The sequence below is a fragment of the Ruditapes philippinarum genome, unplaced genomic scaffold (genome assembly GCF_026571515.1).
Source record: "Ruditapes philippinarum isolate M1 unplaced genomic scaffold, ASM2657151v2 ctg514_1_1_1_1, whole genome shotgun sequence".
NCBI classification, from domain to species: domain Eukaryota; kingdom Metazoa; phylum Mollusca; class Bivalvia; order Venerida; family Veneridae; genus Ruditapes; species Ruditapes philippinarum.
The window spans coordinates 88357-110327 of record NW_026856698.1 but is presented as its reverse complement, the minus strand read 5'-3'; the positions used below and the strand labels follow the sequence as shown (position 1 = coordinate 110327).

At 30.9% G+C, this 21971-nt stretch overlaps 1 protein-coding gene across 1 annotated transcript in view; it reads left to right on the top strand.

Moving 5' to 3' along the window:
• The window catches only part of LOC132747419 (sperm-tail PG-rich repeat-containing protein 2-like), a 113715-nt gene that overhangs the window by 29088 nt on the left and 62656 nt on the right, over window positions 1-21971 (top strand). The window contains exon 10 of the mRNA XM_060736796.1: window positions 21601-21784. Within this exon, the coding sequence (XP_060592779.1) occupies window positions 21601-21784 (184 nt within the window). The remainder of the gene's footprint in view (window positions 1-21600; window positions 21785-21971) is intronic.

Below are 21971 nucleotides of genomic sequence, written 5' to 3'. Positions count from 1 at the left end.
CCTACAGCATTTAATTCCCCTCGTTTGGGGCCGTTACAGTGGCTTGTGGTTTTGGTCCTTTCCTGGAAAAACCTCGGGTTGAATTATATCCTCCCCGATAATGACTTTGTGACATACCATACGGTGAAGACCTTCCACGACCTTTGTAGACATTACTACGAGGATATCTTCCTCGAAAACTTGACCTTCCATAAGGTTGAAAGAAATTCTTCTCTTTCCCCAAATTCAGACCTGTTTCACAAGTTTTAATTTCTTTGGAAACATCATCACCAAAGAGGGAAGTGGTAATAGGTGTATTTATTCCACATAAATTCCTGTATTTTTTATTCAAACTTGGACGAATAAGATATCTGCGACGTACACTCAAATTAAATTGAACTTGACCCAAAAGAGTGATGGCATCAGAAATATACTGCTTTGCGTCTTGATTTGCCATGATAGCTGGTTTAAGAATCTTAACCAACTTCAAAACTGGAACTAAACCAGAGGCTAATAAACCTTGAATCTCCTGAAAAAGTCTGTCATAGGATCTAGCCTTTTTATCCATTGCTTTCCATACTTCATTGTTCACTATCGGAGAATTCAACATCTCACAGTTTTCAGGAACACAATGTCTCTCACATAAAGAGTCTGTCTCACATTGAGAAGTACACGCCACATTAACAGCCTTTGCTAAAGAACTAGAAATGGCTTCACCTTTACTTTTCGCCCTAATTTTGGGCAAAGCCCATACATCATTTTCATAGAGAAAGAACTCATATTCTCATCATCTCCAAAAAGAGAATTAATCAATCTCTTTGTCATGTCTTTGGGTTTTGATGGTCGTCTTATGCCAATAGAATCATCATCATCTGAGTCATTAGAATCTGGCTGCAACTGAATATGCATATTGGGTGCATTATTCAAATCAACATGTTCATCTGGATCATCATCCAAAGAATGTGTAAAAGACTGGGCAATACCCAATTTAGTTCTTAAAATCTCAATATCATCAGCTGACATATTGTTCAAATCTATAAGATTTTTTCCAGGATTAGTCACTTTATCCTTGGATTTGGAATTTACACTTTTATTCTTCTGTGTAGTATTTTTCAATTTTTTACCTTTCTTAGAATTTCTATCGGGTTTGACAATAACAGACTTAACCCTACCTTTTTTAGGAGAGTCATTTTCTTTCTCAGGGAAATCTTCCCTTTCAAAACCCGAAAATTCTCGCTCCGAACCGGAGGATGGACATACGAGAACATCGTTCTCGCTATGGCTCATTTTTTCACTTACGTTCAAAACAATACAAAAAATACAGAATATACAGAAAATTTATGATCTGGACAGCGTCCTAGATCGAGCCACATATACAAAAAAGGTCGGGAAACTTACCTAACCCCCCAAAAAAAACGATAAACTCAAAAAACTGCGACAGCGAACACGTTACTAAACTGTAATTAGCAAGCGCCGGAAAGACTATGATTCTGTTGGGGTTTACATGGTTTATATAGCGACACGGACTACTTTTTACGGTTCTTTGAATCGGCGTTTAGCGAGTAGCGTCAGACTGACATGCTATTGTGAATACATGCGAAAGCCGAAGGCTTTACGGGAAATAATGTGTAATATTACTTCAAATACTGAGGACACCAAATTTCCTTGAAATATTTTCTCAGTAATTGAAAGGGAGGAAGTGCAGTGCATCTCAGTCATAGTGGCATTATTTGAGGGGAACATTTTTTTTTTGCCTCCCAAAAGGTTTTATTTTCGACCAGATTCCTTCAATATTGAGACAAGCTGGTATTGTTTTAACACATCATTTTCAAGGCACTTTTCCCTTATTTCAATATTCCTCTGAGATATTATTACATTCAAGCACTCTCCAGCATCCCAAAGTGCCTGTCTCAATTAGTTTGTCAAGTGCTTTCATGACGGCCATTGTTCTTTCAAATTTGATCACCTGACCTGTCACATGTGGCGTCAGCTGATAGGTCATGTGACTCCTACCATGCTGGAAATCTTCATAGGGGAGTTGAGATCTGGTGTTGAAATTTTGGACACCTTTGGTGAAAAAGATATCTAATTTTCAAATACATGATTAAATTAATAATATCAAATCAGACTGTTTTCTCTCATGACTTTGGTGTTGTTTTTAATATGAAAGTTGCTTTAAGTAGGCTTCTGGCATGAACCATGTTCTAACTGATTGGCTATTTTTTTTTTCCACAAGAAAATGTTGTAGATTAAAAGATATACATTGTCGACTTGTTTTAAGATCATCTTGATATTTGATTACAGTGGTTATGATATGTAAAGCTATTTCAGAGAATGGTCAAAAGCCTAATCAGATATTTGGTCTGCTGGAATATAAATCTTATTAATTAGTTTTCTGACATTTTTATCAAAATGCACATGCACATGATTTAATATTTAAGTCAAACAAAAGATTCAGAGTAAAATTTATTATTTAAATTAACAGTCACAGCTGAAAACAAAGTGTAAATTAAGTGTGCTGTGGCTTTATGCAATCAAAATGCAATGTGGGTCTTGTTTTGTTTCTTTTGTCTGTATTGTTCTCTTTAAATTGCCCATTATATTTTATAATCCCTCTTGGCCTGTTTGTGATATAAATGCACAGTAAATGCCTCTTTTATAAACATTAAGGGTTACACCATCTTTGTGTTTATTTCCAGTTTGCTGTAATTATTGCTATTAATGAATAATTAAACCCTTCTATAATGAACATTTCACTATAAAATGATCTATAACCTAGTCCAATACAAAGGCTGTTTAGAGAATGGTTACATTTTCTATTTGAACTGTATCATGGCAAAGTCCCATAAATATAAATCTTCTCAGAATGATTTCCTTTCCAATCATTGAAATTCCATGAAAATTGTCTGCCAATATCATATTTTGTGGTCATGTCAAGTTCATTAAAATTCCACTCATGTGAGAACATTCAATCTTCATATAAAATAAGATTATTTTGAGTTACTTCCCTTTGATTATTACGCTAATGTTAGTTACCGGTAGTAGTTTTTATCATGTTTCATTATTAAAATTAAGATTTCTTTGCTTTTACAAATTGTTTGCCAACAATATAAATATTTTTGCTATTAAAAATCTACTTTACAAATTTTTTTTAAGAAATTCTTTTAAAAACAGATTATTATGAATTGTGTCATATTTCATATAAAACTCACAATATCTTTCAGTTTTATATAACTTTGGTAAAATTGTTCATTATCTTTAAAGAATTTTCTCTATAACAAAAGTATTCTTTAATAAACAGACATTCTTCTATTTATTAAGCATTTGAGTCATTTGCATCAAAGGCATGTTCATAATTTCACCTAAAAAAGAATATTGGAAAGTTGCTCTATTATCTGAGGTTGAATTGCCATTATGCTGTTTTAAATCTTTTACTTCTTTCTGCTGGTGTTATACTATGTCTCGTTGTTCAAACCGTTAACCACTTTAAAATTTATTTACTGAAATCATTCAGTAATTTTGCCAGCTCTACCAGGCTGGTAGAATCAATGTCTCTCTGATAGACGTATTGTTTTCTACGAGTTAGTGACATTACCGTGAAACAACTTGTTTTTCAATTTCCATGGCCGCAGTATATGGAATGAAGGCATTCTCATTTAGACAATATTGGATGAAATTGCATTTACCCATACAGAAATCATCAAAATGACATCAGGCTAAGACATTTTATCTCCCAGCAATTCTGTCATTCATTAAACCATTTCGAGGCAATTTCATGATTTGGGAAGTTTGTTTAAATCAATAGGAAATCACAAATAACAGGGAACAGAGGCCATTAAAGAAAATGATGCCCCTTGCAAAGCAAGAAAAAATAATATTGTACTCAATTGACTGTATTGTAGTGGAGATAATTTCCCCTCTAAAAATCTCTTATTCTTTTGATGACTGTTTGCTAGACTGGGATACATATTGTTAATAAAGCGATTGAAAAATGGCACACCGGAAATTTCTTATAGATTGTTTTTGTTTGATGGCAGTTAATATAAAGAGACGTGCTGCAAGACTATTTAGTTAAATGAAGCACAGCCAGTCAAGTCATTGCTACTGTTGAGGCAATTTTACTTTTTAGTATTTGACCATTTTATTTAAACCTCTGTATAAATGTACAGATTGAATAATACTAAGAGCTGAGTGGCAATATTAGATCAATGACAATGAACAACTAGTCCCTCACTGATGTGGTTTTCAAATCCTGCCTGGAGAGACACTTTGGATTTTTTTATGTGAGAAAGCTATCCACTTAGCTTAGGTTCTTCTAAGGTGCCTGCTCTTGCCAGAACTTAAATGCACTGAAGGGCTACTGGGAATTCAGGGATGAAAGTCACCTTGATATTACCTTAACAGTGTCAATGTGGCTTAAAATCCTTCAAGAAAAGAAATTTAAAAAGTTAACATTATTATTATAGATAGAGGCTTAGATATTTTAAAAGATTGTTAAATTAAAAATATTTGACAGTTAAAAAAATCAGCTTACTAAAATGATATTCTTATCCTGTGGTCAAATTAAAGTGATTTCATAAAGGAGGTACATACATTTATTATAATGTTTTACTTTTTCTGTCCATTTGTTATGAGATTTTTGTGGAAATATTTACTGAAAACAGTTTTCTTGGATCAAATACTGGTATAGGTATATAAAAATCATTTTTCTTTTCTCACAGACACTTTCCCACTTCATAATCAACATGTCACCCTTCAAGTCTTCACTTAATTATTTATGCTATGTCTTGGCATATGCTAGTGGTACCTGGCTCCATGTGAAATATTAGTACTATAATTCAAGATTTAAATGTCATAGATAATCTAAGCAGAAACAGGCTCATGTGTAAAGATTTCTCTCTCTGATCGTATTTTATTTGTGATAACAAACTTTTATTATTCTATGACACTTTCAGTGTCCAAGGCAGCTAGACATAATCTTAAAGTAACTGTTGGTGTGTGTAAATAAATTCATAGTGCTATAGAATTTCCCATAAAAATGCCTTTTTGCCATAAAATCAGTATGTTTTGCACCCGGCTTGCTTGACCATGCCTGGAAAATGAAGGGAGACAAATTGACATGTCAGTCTGTATATTTCAAGTTAATGATCGGCAAAGTTTATGGCCTGTTTCAAGTAGGGCTTCGCTCTCTTGAAATTCCACTTGACCACTTGTGGCTGTTTCATTGTTCCAGGAACAGCGGCTAATGTATTTGGTTGTTTATGGCACTTTAGTTTATCCTGTGTCTGTTTTTCTGGAATAAAATGAGAAACTGTCTAAATGCATTTCCTGATCGCTGGCTTTGTCAAAAACAGGGATGCTCGCAGGTTTTACAAGTGTGAGGAAATGAAATCAATTATTCACCTACTTTTTTTTTTTTAATGTATAAAATGTGTGAAAACAAGTCTGCAATATTCATCTTCCAAACTTTAACCTTACAAGAATTCCTCTTTGAATCTTTTCTTTGAAAATATTTGTCAAATTCTTTTTTCTCCATGTGCAAATCCTTTTTTCATCTGACATGTGCAAATTCTTTTGAGGGATTCCTTTTTATTATTGAAACCTATGGAGGATTATTTTCATAAGAAAATACATATTTTACCAGATATTAAAATGAAATTATTCAAAGATGAAAGGAATTAGTAAATTTAACAGTTGAAGATCAAAATTGTAACAGTAAAACTGAAGATAATTTTTTTTTTACTTTAAATTAACTTTATATATTATCATATTGATATGACAACTTTTGAGTTGATACTTTATTGTCTTAACTTGGTTATGACTGTGTTACCATGAGCCTGTAATTATTGTCTTTGAAGCCATTAAAAATTTGTTCCATTAAAGTCAGTATCTTACTCAGATCACTCTTTTATCTGTACACATAATCTTGAACCTGTCATACAAGTAAATTATTACTTACAAATAAAATTAAAACTGTGTATACCTGACCCTTGACATTTCCATTTGTATCAACAGCTATTTTAACAATATTTGCTGAAATATGATATATCATTTTCCAGTGACCTTTGCATGATCTGCTAATTCATGGGCCACTGCTGTGCTTGATTCTGTGTTTAGACACTTATCTCCCTAGGCATGCTTGATTTGAACTTTTGTGTTTTTCTAAATTCCTGGACTTAAGAATAATGTTCTGATTTGTTGCTAAATGTTTCCCTGATTGACAGCAATTGTCAGGCTGTCTGACAATGTCTGATAAATGTATACTGAAATAGAAATAGGGAAAATTGCAAAAGATAAATGAATATTTCTCAATCCAATGTGCCCTAAGGCTAGATAAAACTTTCCAACTGGTATAAATGTAAGACAAATTAGTGTTTGATTGAATGCAAACTTTTCTTAAAATTTTCTTTTAGCCCTTTCTGAGTTTTTCTCTCAAAAAAGGTCATCATTTTAAGATGACTTTTGTTTACTTTTTTATTTTGATATGTTTATGGCACTGTCATTTTCTTTGTGACAAGTGTTTAGAAAACTTCTGATTTTTTTGATATTGTCACTGACAGAATGATGAGATTATGAATGACTCAGATTTCAAACAAACAAAAATAAAATTTGATTTGAAATGATTTCAGTAACTGCTTCAAAATTTCCAATTTATAAAAACTGAAAGATTTGTTTGAAAGAACGTCATGTTTGATGGAGTTTCATTGAAATACGTAAGATACAAATCTTGTACATACTTTATGTTATCATTTTATTCCATTATAAAAAAAAAAGAAAGAACACAAGAACACACATGATGTTAATAATTTGTTTTAAGTAGTTTTTCGCATCATATTACCAACATTGTATGTAACTGAAGCAATTTGTGTCTGTTACAGTTAGGGTGCTCGCTTTTATGTTATGTTTTACTTTAAGTGTATAGTATTCAATGTTAATATACGATGATTCATATCTGTTAGATATCAGTGTCTAACATTATGTAAAAATTTGTAACACTCTCTCTGTTTCCATTCCGCAAATTTTTATTTCTCCGCAAATTTTTATTCCTGGCAAACCTGAAAATAATCTCTGACATAACTGACGTTTTATTTTGGCAGGTATTAGTGGTTATATAATGCAAAACATACAAAAAATGGAACCCAGTAGAGACGCCCCACGGAGCTTGATTGTGGCCTGATGTAGGTCTTCAGATGGTCTTCCTTGTCTTTTGTACAGTTTATAATTAAGTATACATTGTCAGAGAAAAATGTTGTAACTAGTTTTGTTTTGACATATATTTAGTATGTGCTGTATGCACTTTAAGAGAACTAGTCTCATGTCAGTAATAATATATTTTTTTCTTTGTAAATTAAGAGATCGTGGGTAAAATTGATGGGTTTTTAATATAGCAGAAAATTTGACATCTGAACTGCAGTTTTTAAGCAATTTTTTGTTCCTGCTATTTATCTATTGCTTTTTTCCCAAGCTGACTGAGTTTTAGAACATACAGTATTATTTAAAATGATGTTTGAAGTTATGATTATGCAGAATATCATAGCATAATGGAAGATTAGCAGGCTGTAATGTCTCTAGGAATGTTTCTAATGTAATATAGTAATATCATACAGTGTATTAAGTCGGCTGTTACAATTATATTTTGTAACTTGGTTAAAATGTTTGTGAGCCAAATATTTTTTATCTTGAATGTGATTATTCCTGCTCAGATTTTAGACCGGGTTTGCCATGTCTTGAGAAATTAGACGTTGGTGTCAACCTTAAGGTTAAATTGGAGCCTTAACTGAGCGTACCGTATTGGTATATTCTCAAATGATGATATCACAGTGGGATTAAGAGTTGTAATCCTTAACAAAACAGTGTTTCATTAAGATTTTCATGCACTTTTGAAATAAAAAAGAAGCCTTTACAGTACATTTTGGCGTCATTATAGGAGTGGTTTTAATTTTGTTCAAGTACACTTAAATGCATGCATTATATTTACAATATACAATGTATCATTCTTTCTTAGATTTTTTTTTAAATAACTCATCTGCCTAGTCATGAATCATAACATAAAGAGATACTTTGTTAACTGTAGAACATTGTCTAGCCAATGTGTTTTTCCAGCACTGAAATGCATTTCAAGTTCCCAGCAACTTGATTTTAATAGTCTTTAAATCTTTAGAATGATAATGAATTGAATTAGGCTTTCCTATAAGCTCTTGACACAGCGTCTGCAAGAAATTTGGCACACCGAGACAGTTTTTCTGCAAATTTACGGCAGATTTAGAAACATGACTTTGAGCATAATTTTTTTCATGTAGAAGAATTAAAATAGATGGTATTTTTCAATTTTAATCCAGTTCTTTTTTCATCTTGATAAAAATAAAGGCTCCTTTAATAAAAATCAGTAATTACATAACCCACGGTCCAGACAACGACTGGTTCCCTTTAATTTCTGGAACTAAAAATGATATTATGAACCTTTCTCAATAGATTTTCTGGTATTTAAGAAACAGTTTCTATTGATGATAATTATGTAAATTACCTGAGACATAAAAAATATGACTTAAAATATAAAGGATCAAATAAAAATATGCCGCTATGTTAACTATTGAGTGACTTCAGACATTTATGCTTTAATGTTCAATTGATTTCAATTGATAATGATTATTGTTTTGTTAATTTTGCATGACTTGTTATTTTATAAAATGTAAAATTATAGACTCTCCCTTACAAAAATACATATACTAAGTCTTGTATGATAATGTAAAATGGATCTGTTGAAACTACCAACTTCCAGGTTTCAATACATTAAAACATATTTTGACAGCTACAGTGTTTATGCTATTGAAATGTAATTACATTATTTTAATTGCTTTCAAAAGATTGATGTCTTTTACTATTGTTTATTGGCCTTATATTAATTGGTTATATAAACATCAAACACGAATGAGATATGAAAATATTAACATTACTGCTAATTAAGGGCCCACATAATTGCTATGTCCCTATAATTTAGTAATTACACACTTCCTCAGCATAATTTCTTCACAATTATACAAATGAGACTTTGAAAAGGAAGGAAAGCCATTTTCATAAGTGAAACTGCAAATGTTATTACAACATTGCCTGAAGGTACATCATGCACTTTGTAATCATATGAAAGCTCAGTTGTTCTAAATGCAGAAATAATTATTATAAGAATTACCTTACCACAAAGTAATCCTAGTAAAGCAAGACTTATTACAACACATGTCTTATCTGTAAGTTACAAAGTGTTCAAACTTAAAATATTGTTAACCACATCATCTGATGTACTATAAGTAGGGGGGTGGGGTATGGGGAGTCGCTATGCCATTCCTCTCCAGTCAGAATCATTACGTACTAGTAATTATCTTAAATGTAATGTAGAAATTTGATTTGGGATTTCTCTAAATTGAATTTTTAATTGCTAAAAGTTTATACCTTGATTAAATGCCAAACGTTTTGCAAGTACAGTCTTGGGAAAGAGGAATAAGATAAAACTAACTGAGTAAATGTCGTACAAATAAAAGACATTAACATAAATGACAAAAAAGTAAGAAATTGTGCTGCTGATCGGAAAAAAACAACATTTTAACAATCCAATCTATAAGACATATAAAATTATTGCTCTTTTTTCCTGCTCAGCTTTTTCAGATAACATTTAATATAGCAATGCCAAAGTTACAAAATACAAGGCTTCTGTGAAATTTCCTTTCCCTCTGTTTCAGAACTTTGAGTTGATTTTGTTTTCATTCAAAGAACTGAGAGCTCGCATTGTAATGAACATAATTCAGATAATGAGCTAATGCTGTATACAATGTTTCTTCATTTATCAAAACCTTGACACATTTAAAAAATCTTGTATATAATTGAGCTATAATTACATTCAGTTTGGAAACTCATTGTGTTTTTTTGTTCGTGATGGATGAAAGTAAATTCTGCAGAACATAAAACATGGATGTAATTGCTGTTAAGATTCAGGAACTTAAGAGTTTTTTGTGATTTTTTTGGGGGGAAGTTTTTTTGTTGTTGAAGTTAAATGATACAAGTAAATTGAAATTTATTTTTAGTCTGTTAGCTGGTAATTTTTACGTCATGTATGGAACAGGTGTTGCTATGTTTTATTTTCCAGAATTAGAATGAGTCTGTGTGTTCTTTATTTTGTTGAAAAGCAGGATAAAAAATTAATCATTCTTCTGTTATTTATCCATTTAATATAAGTCTTCACGCACAAAAAAAAAGAAATTTCCAGGGCTTACTTATAGAGAAACAGTCATTGTAACTCTGTCAGATGATGTAAAGAAAGAGTTGCAACTTTTTTGCACCAAAACACAAAACATTTTGTCTAATATTAGGAACATTTTTTTATTTATTTATTTTTTGCCATCAATGGAGATCTTAGAATAGAACAGACTTGTTATGTAATGAAGCCACAGTGAGAAAAAAAAGTGTAACATTCTGTACTGGGAGAGCCTTTCATCTGACAACTGATCTAGAATCTAGTGTTCTCACATTGTTATAAACAAGGAGACATCAGACACTTCATCATATATTATAGATATATAAAAATAACTTTTACTTACTCGAGAGTTTACTTAATGTTGTTCTTTATTGACAATGCTTATCTATGTCTGTAATCGTTCATTATATTATTTCCTCGGTGACTTACAAATGGTGTAAATAATTAAAAGCCTGTTGCAGAAGCTAGACATTGATATCCCCGATAAGACAGTCAATTTCGCCCCAACACTCATACTCATGCGATGCCTCCATTAATGCTACTTGTAAAAAATGTAAATTTGACGCTTGAACTTTAAAACATTAACATGTTTTGCAGGAAAGTTCCGAGTTTAGAATAGTACGAGTGTGTAATAATATGTACCATACTGCTTGAAGGCTTCACTGGAAATAAGCTCTCTAAGATTGAACATTTCAGAAGCAATTTTAGACTGAAACTAAAATTTAGGCATGCAAAGATTTTATTATGGAAAAAAAGAAAACAAAAGTTATACTAAGTATGAAGGACCAGTCCTTAAGACTCCTTATATTAAAACTAAGGTGTTTTTTTTATCATTATTATTTCAAGTTCAATTTACTTTTATATTTTTATGATAGTACTTTGTTTCTTTTAAAAAGTCATGTTAAATAATTATCTTCTAAATATCTTTGTATTTTTAGAAGTGAAAAGTTTTTGCATAATAAAATAAATTTAAAAAATTGTATGTTAACTTAAAAGTATCTGTGTAAAAAGTTAACTTTTTTTCTTTTCTCTAAATTTTTTTAACAAAAAAATATATTGCCAAAACATGTTGCAGTTTTTTAAGTCTTTATAAAAACAAATAAGAAAAGTAAAAATGTTCTTTTAAACAGCATAGTGTTTTGATGGAAGTTTCATTTTATTATCAGTTGTTCAAACTAAACAGACTGACAGCTCGACTAAGTGGCTCTTGATTTCCTGTCAATCTAAGCGTAGCAGTTTTGACAGCGCCACTCTTCAACTTTTATCGGTATATTTCGGATCTATCCATGATTTTCCAGCTTATTCCATGTTTCCTGACATAAAAATGTCAGCTATTTTTGAAAATATGCTGCACTTAAATGGAATCTGTTTGTACTAAGGAAATCTGTAAATTATCAATTTGTTGTTTCTTTTTATTTATAGTAAATGATAATATAGTAAATTATTCAAAATTTGAGATTTTTTGTTTGACCTTTGTGTTTGTGTCAATCTAAATCATTCAAATTTTTGCTGTACTTCTTAATTTTAATTTGTTACTTCTGGCAATTTTATGCCTCTTTACAGAATGAATCATGATTATAAATGAGTTAATGTAATTGTATTTAATACTGTTTTACTAAGTTTACATGAATATATTCAAGCAGAAATCATAGTTTTGAAGACCAGCTAAATGATTATAGTCGGGATCAGGTATTGCAAGCATTGAGTTATCCTTCATCATCAACAGACAGACATATTCTACTTCAAAGTCATTTAATTGTGGAAAGTGGTTTGTTATTGTGATATCATTGTCAGATATAGGTTTATAAGCTAGATTATCATCATTGTCTGACTTCACTAACATCAAAAATATGTACAATAAACAGTCAATGTTCTCATGAATAAAATAGGACAGTTAAAAAACAGTAATTTGTTTTCTCTCAGAGCATTCAACTTTTGTGTAAAAATATTAATATTTCATAATGATATGATGTTTAATGTCAGATGTTCTACCCCCCTATACATGATATTGCCCTTTTATCTTAATTTAAAATAGATAACAAATAACTTGGAAAATGGTTTTTGAGAGCTCTTGATATATTAAGCATAATCCTTTAATACTGAATTTTATCATGTAATTCTGAAATCTCTCTCATAGTATTAATATTTTGTTTCTATTTATCAAGTTTATACAACATGCTATGAGGGTCATTTATTTCTTGGTACAAATGAAATAGATATGGTAAATATTTGGTTCTTGGTGACAAAGCAGTCTATTTTATCATCAATCTGAACACCAATTATCCCTGGAAAGAAAAATATCATTCATTATTTGGATTTGCTAGTTTCAGGCATTTCCAAATAAGAATTAGCACATAAAGGTAAAGGTTCTTGTAATACTGCACAAAAGTGAGAAAACATCTCTGCATTTTGTACTGCTTGGAAACAAGGCCTCAGCAGCTGCTGTCAATTATGTGACATTTAGAACTCTACCAGTTAATATCAGTCAGATTATCAGTATTGTATCATTCTGCAATCTGTATGGTTTTGTTTAATTTTTCTTGGACATTACTCAAAAACTAGTGGAGTTATCAGTTTGAAACTTATGGCAGACAGAATGATGTCAATTAACAAGGAGAAGTGCTGAGTGCCCAACAAACCATAACTCAACTCTTTTGCATTGTTTCAGTGTTTGATATTGCCTTTTGCAATTTTTTCATACTTTTATTTTTGTCTTTTAATATAGATATGATTCCCAAAAGGACAACAGAAGCAGTTTTAATCCTTTACAAAAAAAATTAGTTTTAAGGCTAGCTTGCAACACTTATTGATCATTTAAGATGTTTTGAAACATTTTATTGTTCTATCTTTCTTCTATTTGTGACAAGAATTTTCCTGTTATTGGTAGAGTTTTTGCAAACAGTTTATCAATTTTCTCTTTTATGATACTATTACTGTAACAATACTCACTGTGAGTTCTAAGCTTTCTTTATATGTCTGCAGTAAATTTCTCTAATGTTGCTGTTCAAAAACTACTGCACTTACATTTTGTATTGAAAAAAGATATTCACTGAGTTCTCATTTCTAAGAACAAGTCTTTGTTTGAGTGCATTTTCTGTCCTTTCTAACTCAATAAAGACAGAGAGTTTCGTTATAGTTGCAATTTTACATTATTAAATTATATTCTTTACTCAACAAACATCGATAAGAAAGGGGGAAATATTTTCCCTGCAAACATCAAGGAACCAATTTCTATGCTAAACGTATACTTAAAATTCCAAGATATGTTGCATTAAAAATGAAGTCTTGAGAATAAGTACTATAATAATTTTTGTTAAGACTGTCTACCATTGTGATGTTTGAATAGATAGAACCAAATTAATCCTTCAGATTAAATCTCTCATATCTGGCAGACATGGGTCTACATCCAGTTGCTGAACCTTAGAACAAAAACACACTTCAAACAGGATCATTGTAGACATAACTATATGTTTCTATTACATTATCTTGGATATGTAAAAGTCTTCTGCTTCAGAGACATGTTTCCTTCATGACATACTAAAATTTTATGAAAAATAATGTGTACAATTATATTTACGTCATTTTAAATGCATTAAATCTTTAGACACACATACATGTAGTACATAAGTGTAGTCTTGGTGCATCTACGTTTTACTTTTCCTGATTAAATAGACATATCTCCCAATATATGAAGTTAGTTCAGAAATTGGTAATTTATTGCGATATGTTTCATTTAAGACATATGTTTTCCAGTTTTTATTTCTAATATCAGGGTTTGGAGACTATATGACGACTTTGGACTGCTTTTGTTTTTGTCTATGCAATCCTGTACAATGATTTGTAAATATTTTGCAGTCAGAATGACTGGTTTGAACAAGCTGATATATTAATTGATTGATAGACCTGGTTGAAATTTGGTTTAAACAGGCTTCAACTACTGTCTCTTCCCTTATATTGAATGATGGCTATCTATAGTTTTGGAGACATGATGTTTGGCATTCAGGAAAATTGAAATATTGTATGAACCATTGTTTTATCTATCAATGCACCTGTACTTGTGTTTTTGGCATTGTTAATTTTCCCTTGTGGCTGGGCAGGTGCTTTTAAGGGTTTAGGCATCAGAATTGCACCCACTATTGATCCCTGCGTGATTGTAACAGGCAAATGCATGGGTTCAAATTACTGGAGTCTATGCATCACTTTAAGCTCCAGTAGGTAAAGTGGTTTTGACCCTTATTGATCATTTTAGTTAAAGCACAAGGTAAGCCAAAATCACTTTTATTGTTTTGGTGCCATATGACCTAAATTGTGTTGATATGCTGTAAAACCCAAAAAAAAATTTTTTTAAAAATTGTTAAATCATATTTATGCATGAAGTATGAAATTTTAACAACAGGGATAATGATAATTTAACTTATCTGACTGCCATTACCGTTATTTCTTTACATTTTCATTGATTATAATATTTCTCTAGATAAATTGTTTGTCCTAAGAGGTCTTAATTCCAATATTCAGAAAATTTAGACCAGATTTTCTTTAAGGAAAAAAATCTATTTTTGGATCAGAAGTATTAAGAGATTTGCTGACTGATTTCTAAATAGCTTTTATCTTGACTTTATTGGTCCCCCTTTGTCCAAAGATTTCTGGGATGTTTCCTTATCAATATAGATTTGTTTGAGGTAATTACAGTTCATCCTTAATGAAAATCTGCAAAAGCAGCATTAAATGTGCCATAAAATTTGTTATCTTGGACCACTGCATTAATATGGGCATTTCTTACTTCAAGGAAATGGTCAAGAATGACCTGTCCAATATCAAAATGTCCAGTGGACTTAGCTAACATATAAATCAGATTGATAATGTCAGTGTGTATATTGGAAAACATTACTGAAGCTTGTGGAAAATCAGTTAAACATGGCCTGTAATTGTGGCTTGTTTGATTAATTTTATTCACAATATGCTCCAGCAGGAACAATGTTCCGGAAAAGTGACCATTTATCAAAAAAAAGCTGATGGAGTGGCATTTTGTGCCATGGTTTTCCTAGAAACTTTGTCAGTATGAAATCTTTATAAAGTTACACCCTAAGTTACAAACCTTGAAAGAACTTGTAATGTTTTCCGTGATATCATCAGAATTTATGTTAAATATTCCTCACCCAGCCTCTGTAGAAAATAGAAAGCCATAGATCATCTAACATTGTAAAATGTAAGTAGTGTGTCTGAAAAGACAATATCTAGTAGATTTATAAATTATGTTTTATTCATAAGATAGGTAAAAGCAACACTTATTAGAAATTTAAATTGCAGGATGAATGTTTTAAGTGTCTGCATGTAATAAAGAATGTAACTATATAATTATGTATGATATTATATCCTATGTAAATGTATGTAAAATTACTGACTGGCTGGCAGCTGAAAAGTAAAAATACAAAATCTGTAATGAAGATCAATATTATTCAGTACATTATATTATATGGCTGGTTGAGTTCAAGCTGTCTTTCATGTTATAAATTCCTCTAATCAGCTTGTTTGGCAAGAGGGGCCATGTGGTCAAGTGTTTCTGTTAGCAAAACCAAACAAGTACACCATTGATTACAAGGGTATAGTATAAATATTTACCTGACAGGAATATATCATTGTCAGATCAGAAGAATGGAACAATCTTGAAATTTACTTTAGATGAGTTTGTCTCTCACCTGGCTTCTAATTGTACCATAAATCATAGAGAGTTTTCATATTCATCATTATTAGTTTTTTCCATTTTTATCAAGATTAGCTTTACAAGCATTTAGTTAGATCAAAGCTTACCTTTGTTTATAACATCAGCAGGATCTGATTTTCTTGTTAACAGATTCTAATTTTATATTTTCAAATGAAATTCGTAGAGTAAATTTAGATTTTTACAAGGAAGAGAAGGAATGATTTGAATATTGTAATTTGTTGTTTATTTTTGAAATATTTAGTTTGAAAAATACTTTGTTTAATGTTGAAATATAGAAAAGAATCGTGATTTATAATGGATGCAATTTAAGATGTCTAATTTATAGTTTATTTTAATTTTGATTTTATATTTTTATCAAATATTTTTATAGACATTCAGCAGTTTAAAATGATTTTATTTGCATATCTGCATGCATTATGTACATGTATAGATTATATTGGCACTTTTAAAGTAGTTTAAATGTAGGATGCTGGCATTTTGCAGCTTAACATAAATTCCATTTAATTATATCAACATATGGTAAACCAGGTTTAGGGTTTGTTCAAAATTATATAATTTTCTGATGAATAGGATATAAATTTATTTAATTGTATTTTTTTATCTATTTAAATTACTGTAATTTGAAGTTATACATTTCATATATAATTGATGGACCATGATTAATTTTGCTATATTAATTTATATCAGTCCAATGTGTTTACATGTGTACCCATAATTCACATCTCGGAATCATCACTATGTATGTTTAGTGATTGGTATTTTCCTACAAAAGGGTTTTAAATTCACAGCAGTCCAGCGACTTGTCACATCAAGGCTTCGGTCGGAAGAAACAGCCGACTAATTCTGTTTCACTAATAAGAGTAAGTGCTGTAACCAATATTTTTTTCCTCTAACTTTATGATGATTGTTGGGGGACGTTTATGATGATCCAAGTGCAATCGCACAATATATCAGCAGTTGTCGTGCAATAAACATTGTTTCTGATTTCATTGGTCGTAATAAAATCATTGTCTTGCTCGAACAGTTGAACTTTGCGTTAATGCAAAGACATCATAAAACACTGCAGTAAATTCTTCTGTTCACTAACAATGTTGTTGATGTAAGCTTCGAACAGAAAAAAACCCATACATTTAAGATTCTATGTTCTGCATAAGAGGTGTTTGTACTTCTAGATTTATAAGATGTTAGTATTTTATCACCTCCATGTAATCAAATTACCTGTTAATTTCACTGGACTAGTAATAATTGATACTTTAATAATGAATTTCCATGATTCCATTGTTAATTTTAAAGAAATGCTATTGTTTAGTGGCCAAAAATGTCAAACTTCAGATATTTTCAGGCTTTAAGCATTGCTCTCTGTAGAGAATTGGCTAGTTATTATTGCCAGGAGCATTGCAAGTCAAATTTTATGTCTCAGTTTATTATGCAATCATATTAACTTTATAAATCTTAGACAGCACAATGTCATAAATTGAGATATAAAATATTCAGTATAATTTGTTTGATTGTATATTATTCCTTTGTTTGAGCTACAATAGAACAAATAAGATGTTTTTAAGATGATTAACAGTAAAGTATATAGTTATTCTGTGTGATAGTCATGATAGCATGATATGTGTGATAGCATGATTATTGTGATAGTCATGATAGTGTGATATGTGTGATAGCATGATTATTGTGATAGTCATGATAGCATGATATGTGTGATAGCATGATTATTGTGATAGTCATGATAGCATGATATGTGTGATAGCATGATTATTGTGATAGTCATGATAGTGTGATATGTGTGATAGCATGATTATTGTGATAGTCATGATAGCATGATATGTGTGATAGCATGATTATTGTGATAGTCATGATAGTGTGATATGTGTGATAGCATGATTATTGTGATAGTCATGATAGTGTGATATGTGTGATAGCATGATTATTGTGATAGTCATGATAGCATGATATGTGTGATAGCATGATTATTGTGATAGTCGCGATTGTGTGATATGTGTGATAGCATGATTATTGTGATAGTCATGATAGCATGATATGTGTGATAGCATGATTATTGTGATAGTCATGATAGCATGATATGTGTGATAGCATGATTATTGTGATAGTCATGATAGTGTGATATGTGTGATAGCATGATTATTGTGATAGTCATGATAGCATGATATGTGTGATAGCATGATTATTGTGATAGTCATGATAGCATGATATGTGTGATAGCATGATTATTGTGATAGTCATGATAGTGTGATATGTGTGATAGCATGATTATTGTGATAGTCATGATAGCATGATATGTGTGATAGCATGATTATTGTGATAGTCATGATAGTGTGATATGTGTGATAGTTGTGATATGTGTGATAGTCATGATAGTGTAATATACTGGTGACAATTTAGGCACAAGTTTGATATATATAAGCACTGTTAGTAACCATTTGCATTGAGTAAATAATAGATTTCAATTCAGATTCTGGTCCATTAAGGGCCCTATCAGATGCAGCTGTCAGTTTGATACAATTCCTATGAAAAGAAGTGGCAAAAGTTTAAAAACTGAGAGATTAAAAACAATTGTCACTCATTGCAATAGTTTTTTTCCCCATTCCCTTGATTGACAAGATGGGCTGCAAAGGTTAATGCAACTACTTGCTTTTTTAATTTTTTGCATTTCTTTTCTCTTAATATTATTTCTTCAATATATTGCAGATATTGTTTTATACACAGCTAGCTGATGTACTTTGACAACCAATACATAGTAGTGTTTTATAGTTTACAATAGCTTCAAACTCTTGAAAGTTCCAGGAAAAATGATATATTACTACACAGTGCTTATCTTTTTGTTGTCATTGTTAACATTGTTAAAAAAGCACTAAAATTAATTGAATTATGTAAATCTGATTGATTAAAACCTTCCACAGGTCCATATAGAAAAATTTATCATAAGTTTTTATCTTAATATAAGCAGTAAAAGTCTGGTGATAAAAATGTACAGACATACTTTAGTATACAATAAATATTTAATGTCTTTGACAATATGAGGATGAATAAACAATAGACTGATAATGCAGTGAAATAATGTATAACGATGGTAAATCTTTCACCAGGGCTGTATCCCTCGTAATAAAATTATACTCTATGTGAACATATTTCATTATTTTATTGTACAATTGATTTTGTACTGATAACTAAATATTCATGCAGACACATTCTGAGTTTAAATTGCAATTAACAAATATTTATATCCTAAATGTGTTGTAACCATGCATGTAAATAAATCACCTGTTTTATTGCTACCATAATTATTTATTCTGAAAGAAAGAAATTATTCTGTCTACGGCCTTTAATATTCAACTATGTCTGCCAGGAGTGAAATAAGTCCATTGGTAACATATTGTCAGGTGACAAATTCATGGTTTTCACGGTCAATAATCTTTCTTATAATAATTTGCATATTTCAAGAACCTGAATGAAATTAAAGAAAATGTCTTCATTTAAATTGCCAAGTGAAAGAGTTCTTAGGCATTTATTTTAGAACTTTTCCAAAATATGTCAAAAATGTTACTTAAGTAATTTTGGATGCAAAGCTGTGTGATCAATTCAATAAATGGATTGCTTAATTAAATTCTTTTTTAGGATACCATTATTGAAGTATTTTGATAGATTGAAGTTTAATGATAATTTTCAGTAAATTTTAGATCAATCTGTATATACAAGACTTTTCATTTAAACGAATTTTAATTTTTTCTGATGTGTCAAAGTTGTCCAATTATTTGTTGATTATTCAAACTCACATGCAAGGATTGTAGATATAACAGTCATCGAGCTGCATTTGTTGATTGTACGTTCGGACAAACAGATTCATCATCTTGTGAATAATCACAAAAACTTAAAAGTTTAATTCAGTTTAAGTTACCAGCTTAAATGTTTAAAATGAGCCTCGGCTGCACTTTGTAATCCATAAAACAAAGAAAAGTGCAAAAACTTGAATGTAATTAGAAAACAACAGCATGCCGTCTGTCGCCCACAATTCTATTGCACTCAATCACGGTGCACGTAAAAAATACTCAAATTGTCATTACATTTTGAAATATAATTGATAGCTAATGACATTTTTGTAGGTAAATGGTTGCCATCATTCATTAAAAGCAAATTACACAGGTGTTTTATGTTACAATTATTACTGGGATTTTCCCACTAAAATTATTTTTTCATCCGCCTTATAGTTTAAATATCAATTTGAAGAAGACAGAAACTTTAAATCTTGAATCGCATCAAGGCGAAACAGTTAGATACCATTTTGTCTTTGAAATACTCCATACAGTTTATCATGCAATGCTAACACATAGTTGGGCGCGAAATCTCACAAAACATTGCTGTAAGCAGATTAATCATGATTGGAAATCAAGTTATCGGAAAATATAAGACTTAAGTCATTATATCCTATAGAGTTCCTGTTAAGATATTAGAGGTAATCTAACCTAACTTAATGGGCTTGATGACATGTCGATGTTTTTCTCTAAAAGATACCCCAGGTTTTTCTGGAGATAGTAGTGTAAAGGAGATGAAGGCATTTTCTGCATGGTAGGTTTATGATATTGGGCAGACTGGGTGTTGATATTTCCTCATTCTTACCATTTGCAGGTTAAAAGTGCTGACATTTGAGTTTTAATGTACATTATCTGATATGAAGTTTTTAGTTCTGGCAATCTAATGCTTTGATAATAGAATAATCAAATCTTTACAGGTTATCAAAATGGATTTTATTTTTAAGAGAACTGTGTGTTTTTTTATCAAATGTTCAAGATTAATCATCCTATTAAAGATAGAATTAGTTTATATAGAATTTTAGTTTCATTATGTGTAGGAAGCTATAAGGTTATAAACAAACTTTTGAATCTGTTCCTGAAACCATCAAACAGTAGTAATGAGTGCTAAGTTTCTTGCTAAAGGAAACAACACTTTGCCCCTTAAACAGGAATTGAACCCAAGCAGCCAGCAATCCCAATTAAAAGTCTGATGCTAAAAAATTGACCTGGACACAGCCAATTGCTGCCAACACAAATATAGAATAGAAATGTTGGTTTTGCATAAACATGGTTGAAGTCAGCAAATTTTATGTGAATAATGTTCTTGGACATTTCGTTTAAGCAGATGTTTTGTTTAAAAGCTAAAAAAAATCAATTTTAATGCAGTTGTAAAATATACAGTCAGTTGAATATAAAAAATAATAATGGTGATGCCAAAACAAGGTCTAGTTAATATTACAAGCACTTGTTAACAATTTTACTTTTACATTGTTAAAATATCTTTGAATGGACAAAACCAATCATCATTTTTAGGGGAAAATTTTGAAATAAGTTAATCGACTAAAGTATCAAACATGATCAGGCTGCATGGGTGTGCTGGCCGCTGATTTTGGTCTGCGCTGGTCACATGGGTAGATTCATTGGTGCCAGAAGGCTAAGGGTTAAAAATGAAGGCCTTATCTTGATAATTGAATTGTGTTTCTCAAATACAAATTAACATTTTCAAATGTAAGTTGACATTTTTCAAAAACAACTTGACATTTTTAAAGTTGACTGTCATTTTCAATACAAGCCAACATGAACATTTAATTTAACAAACACATGTTACTGTATATTTTCAGGAAGTGCCACCACCAGGATCCTATGATGTTCAAAAATCATATGAGCACTCACAGATTCACATGGAGAGAGCAAAACCAAGAACTGATGTAGCCAGTAGAAAACATGGCTCATTTATGTCAGCTGCTTCAAGATTTGCACCACCTAGAGACATGGTCATTGCTGAATCAGACAAAGATACTCCAGGTAAATTTACTGAATGGTCAATCATGGAAATGAAGGCAGCATTGAGTATTACAGGCTGAAATTATTGGAGAATATATACAGGATATTCAAGTTTCTTCTATAAATACAGGATTTATTTTCATCGAGTGGTATGAAAATAAATATTTCACAAGTGGCAGTAGCCACGAGTGAAATATGTTAATTTTCA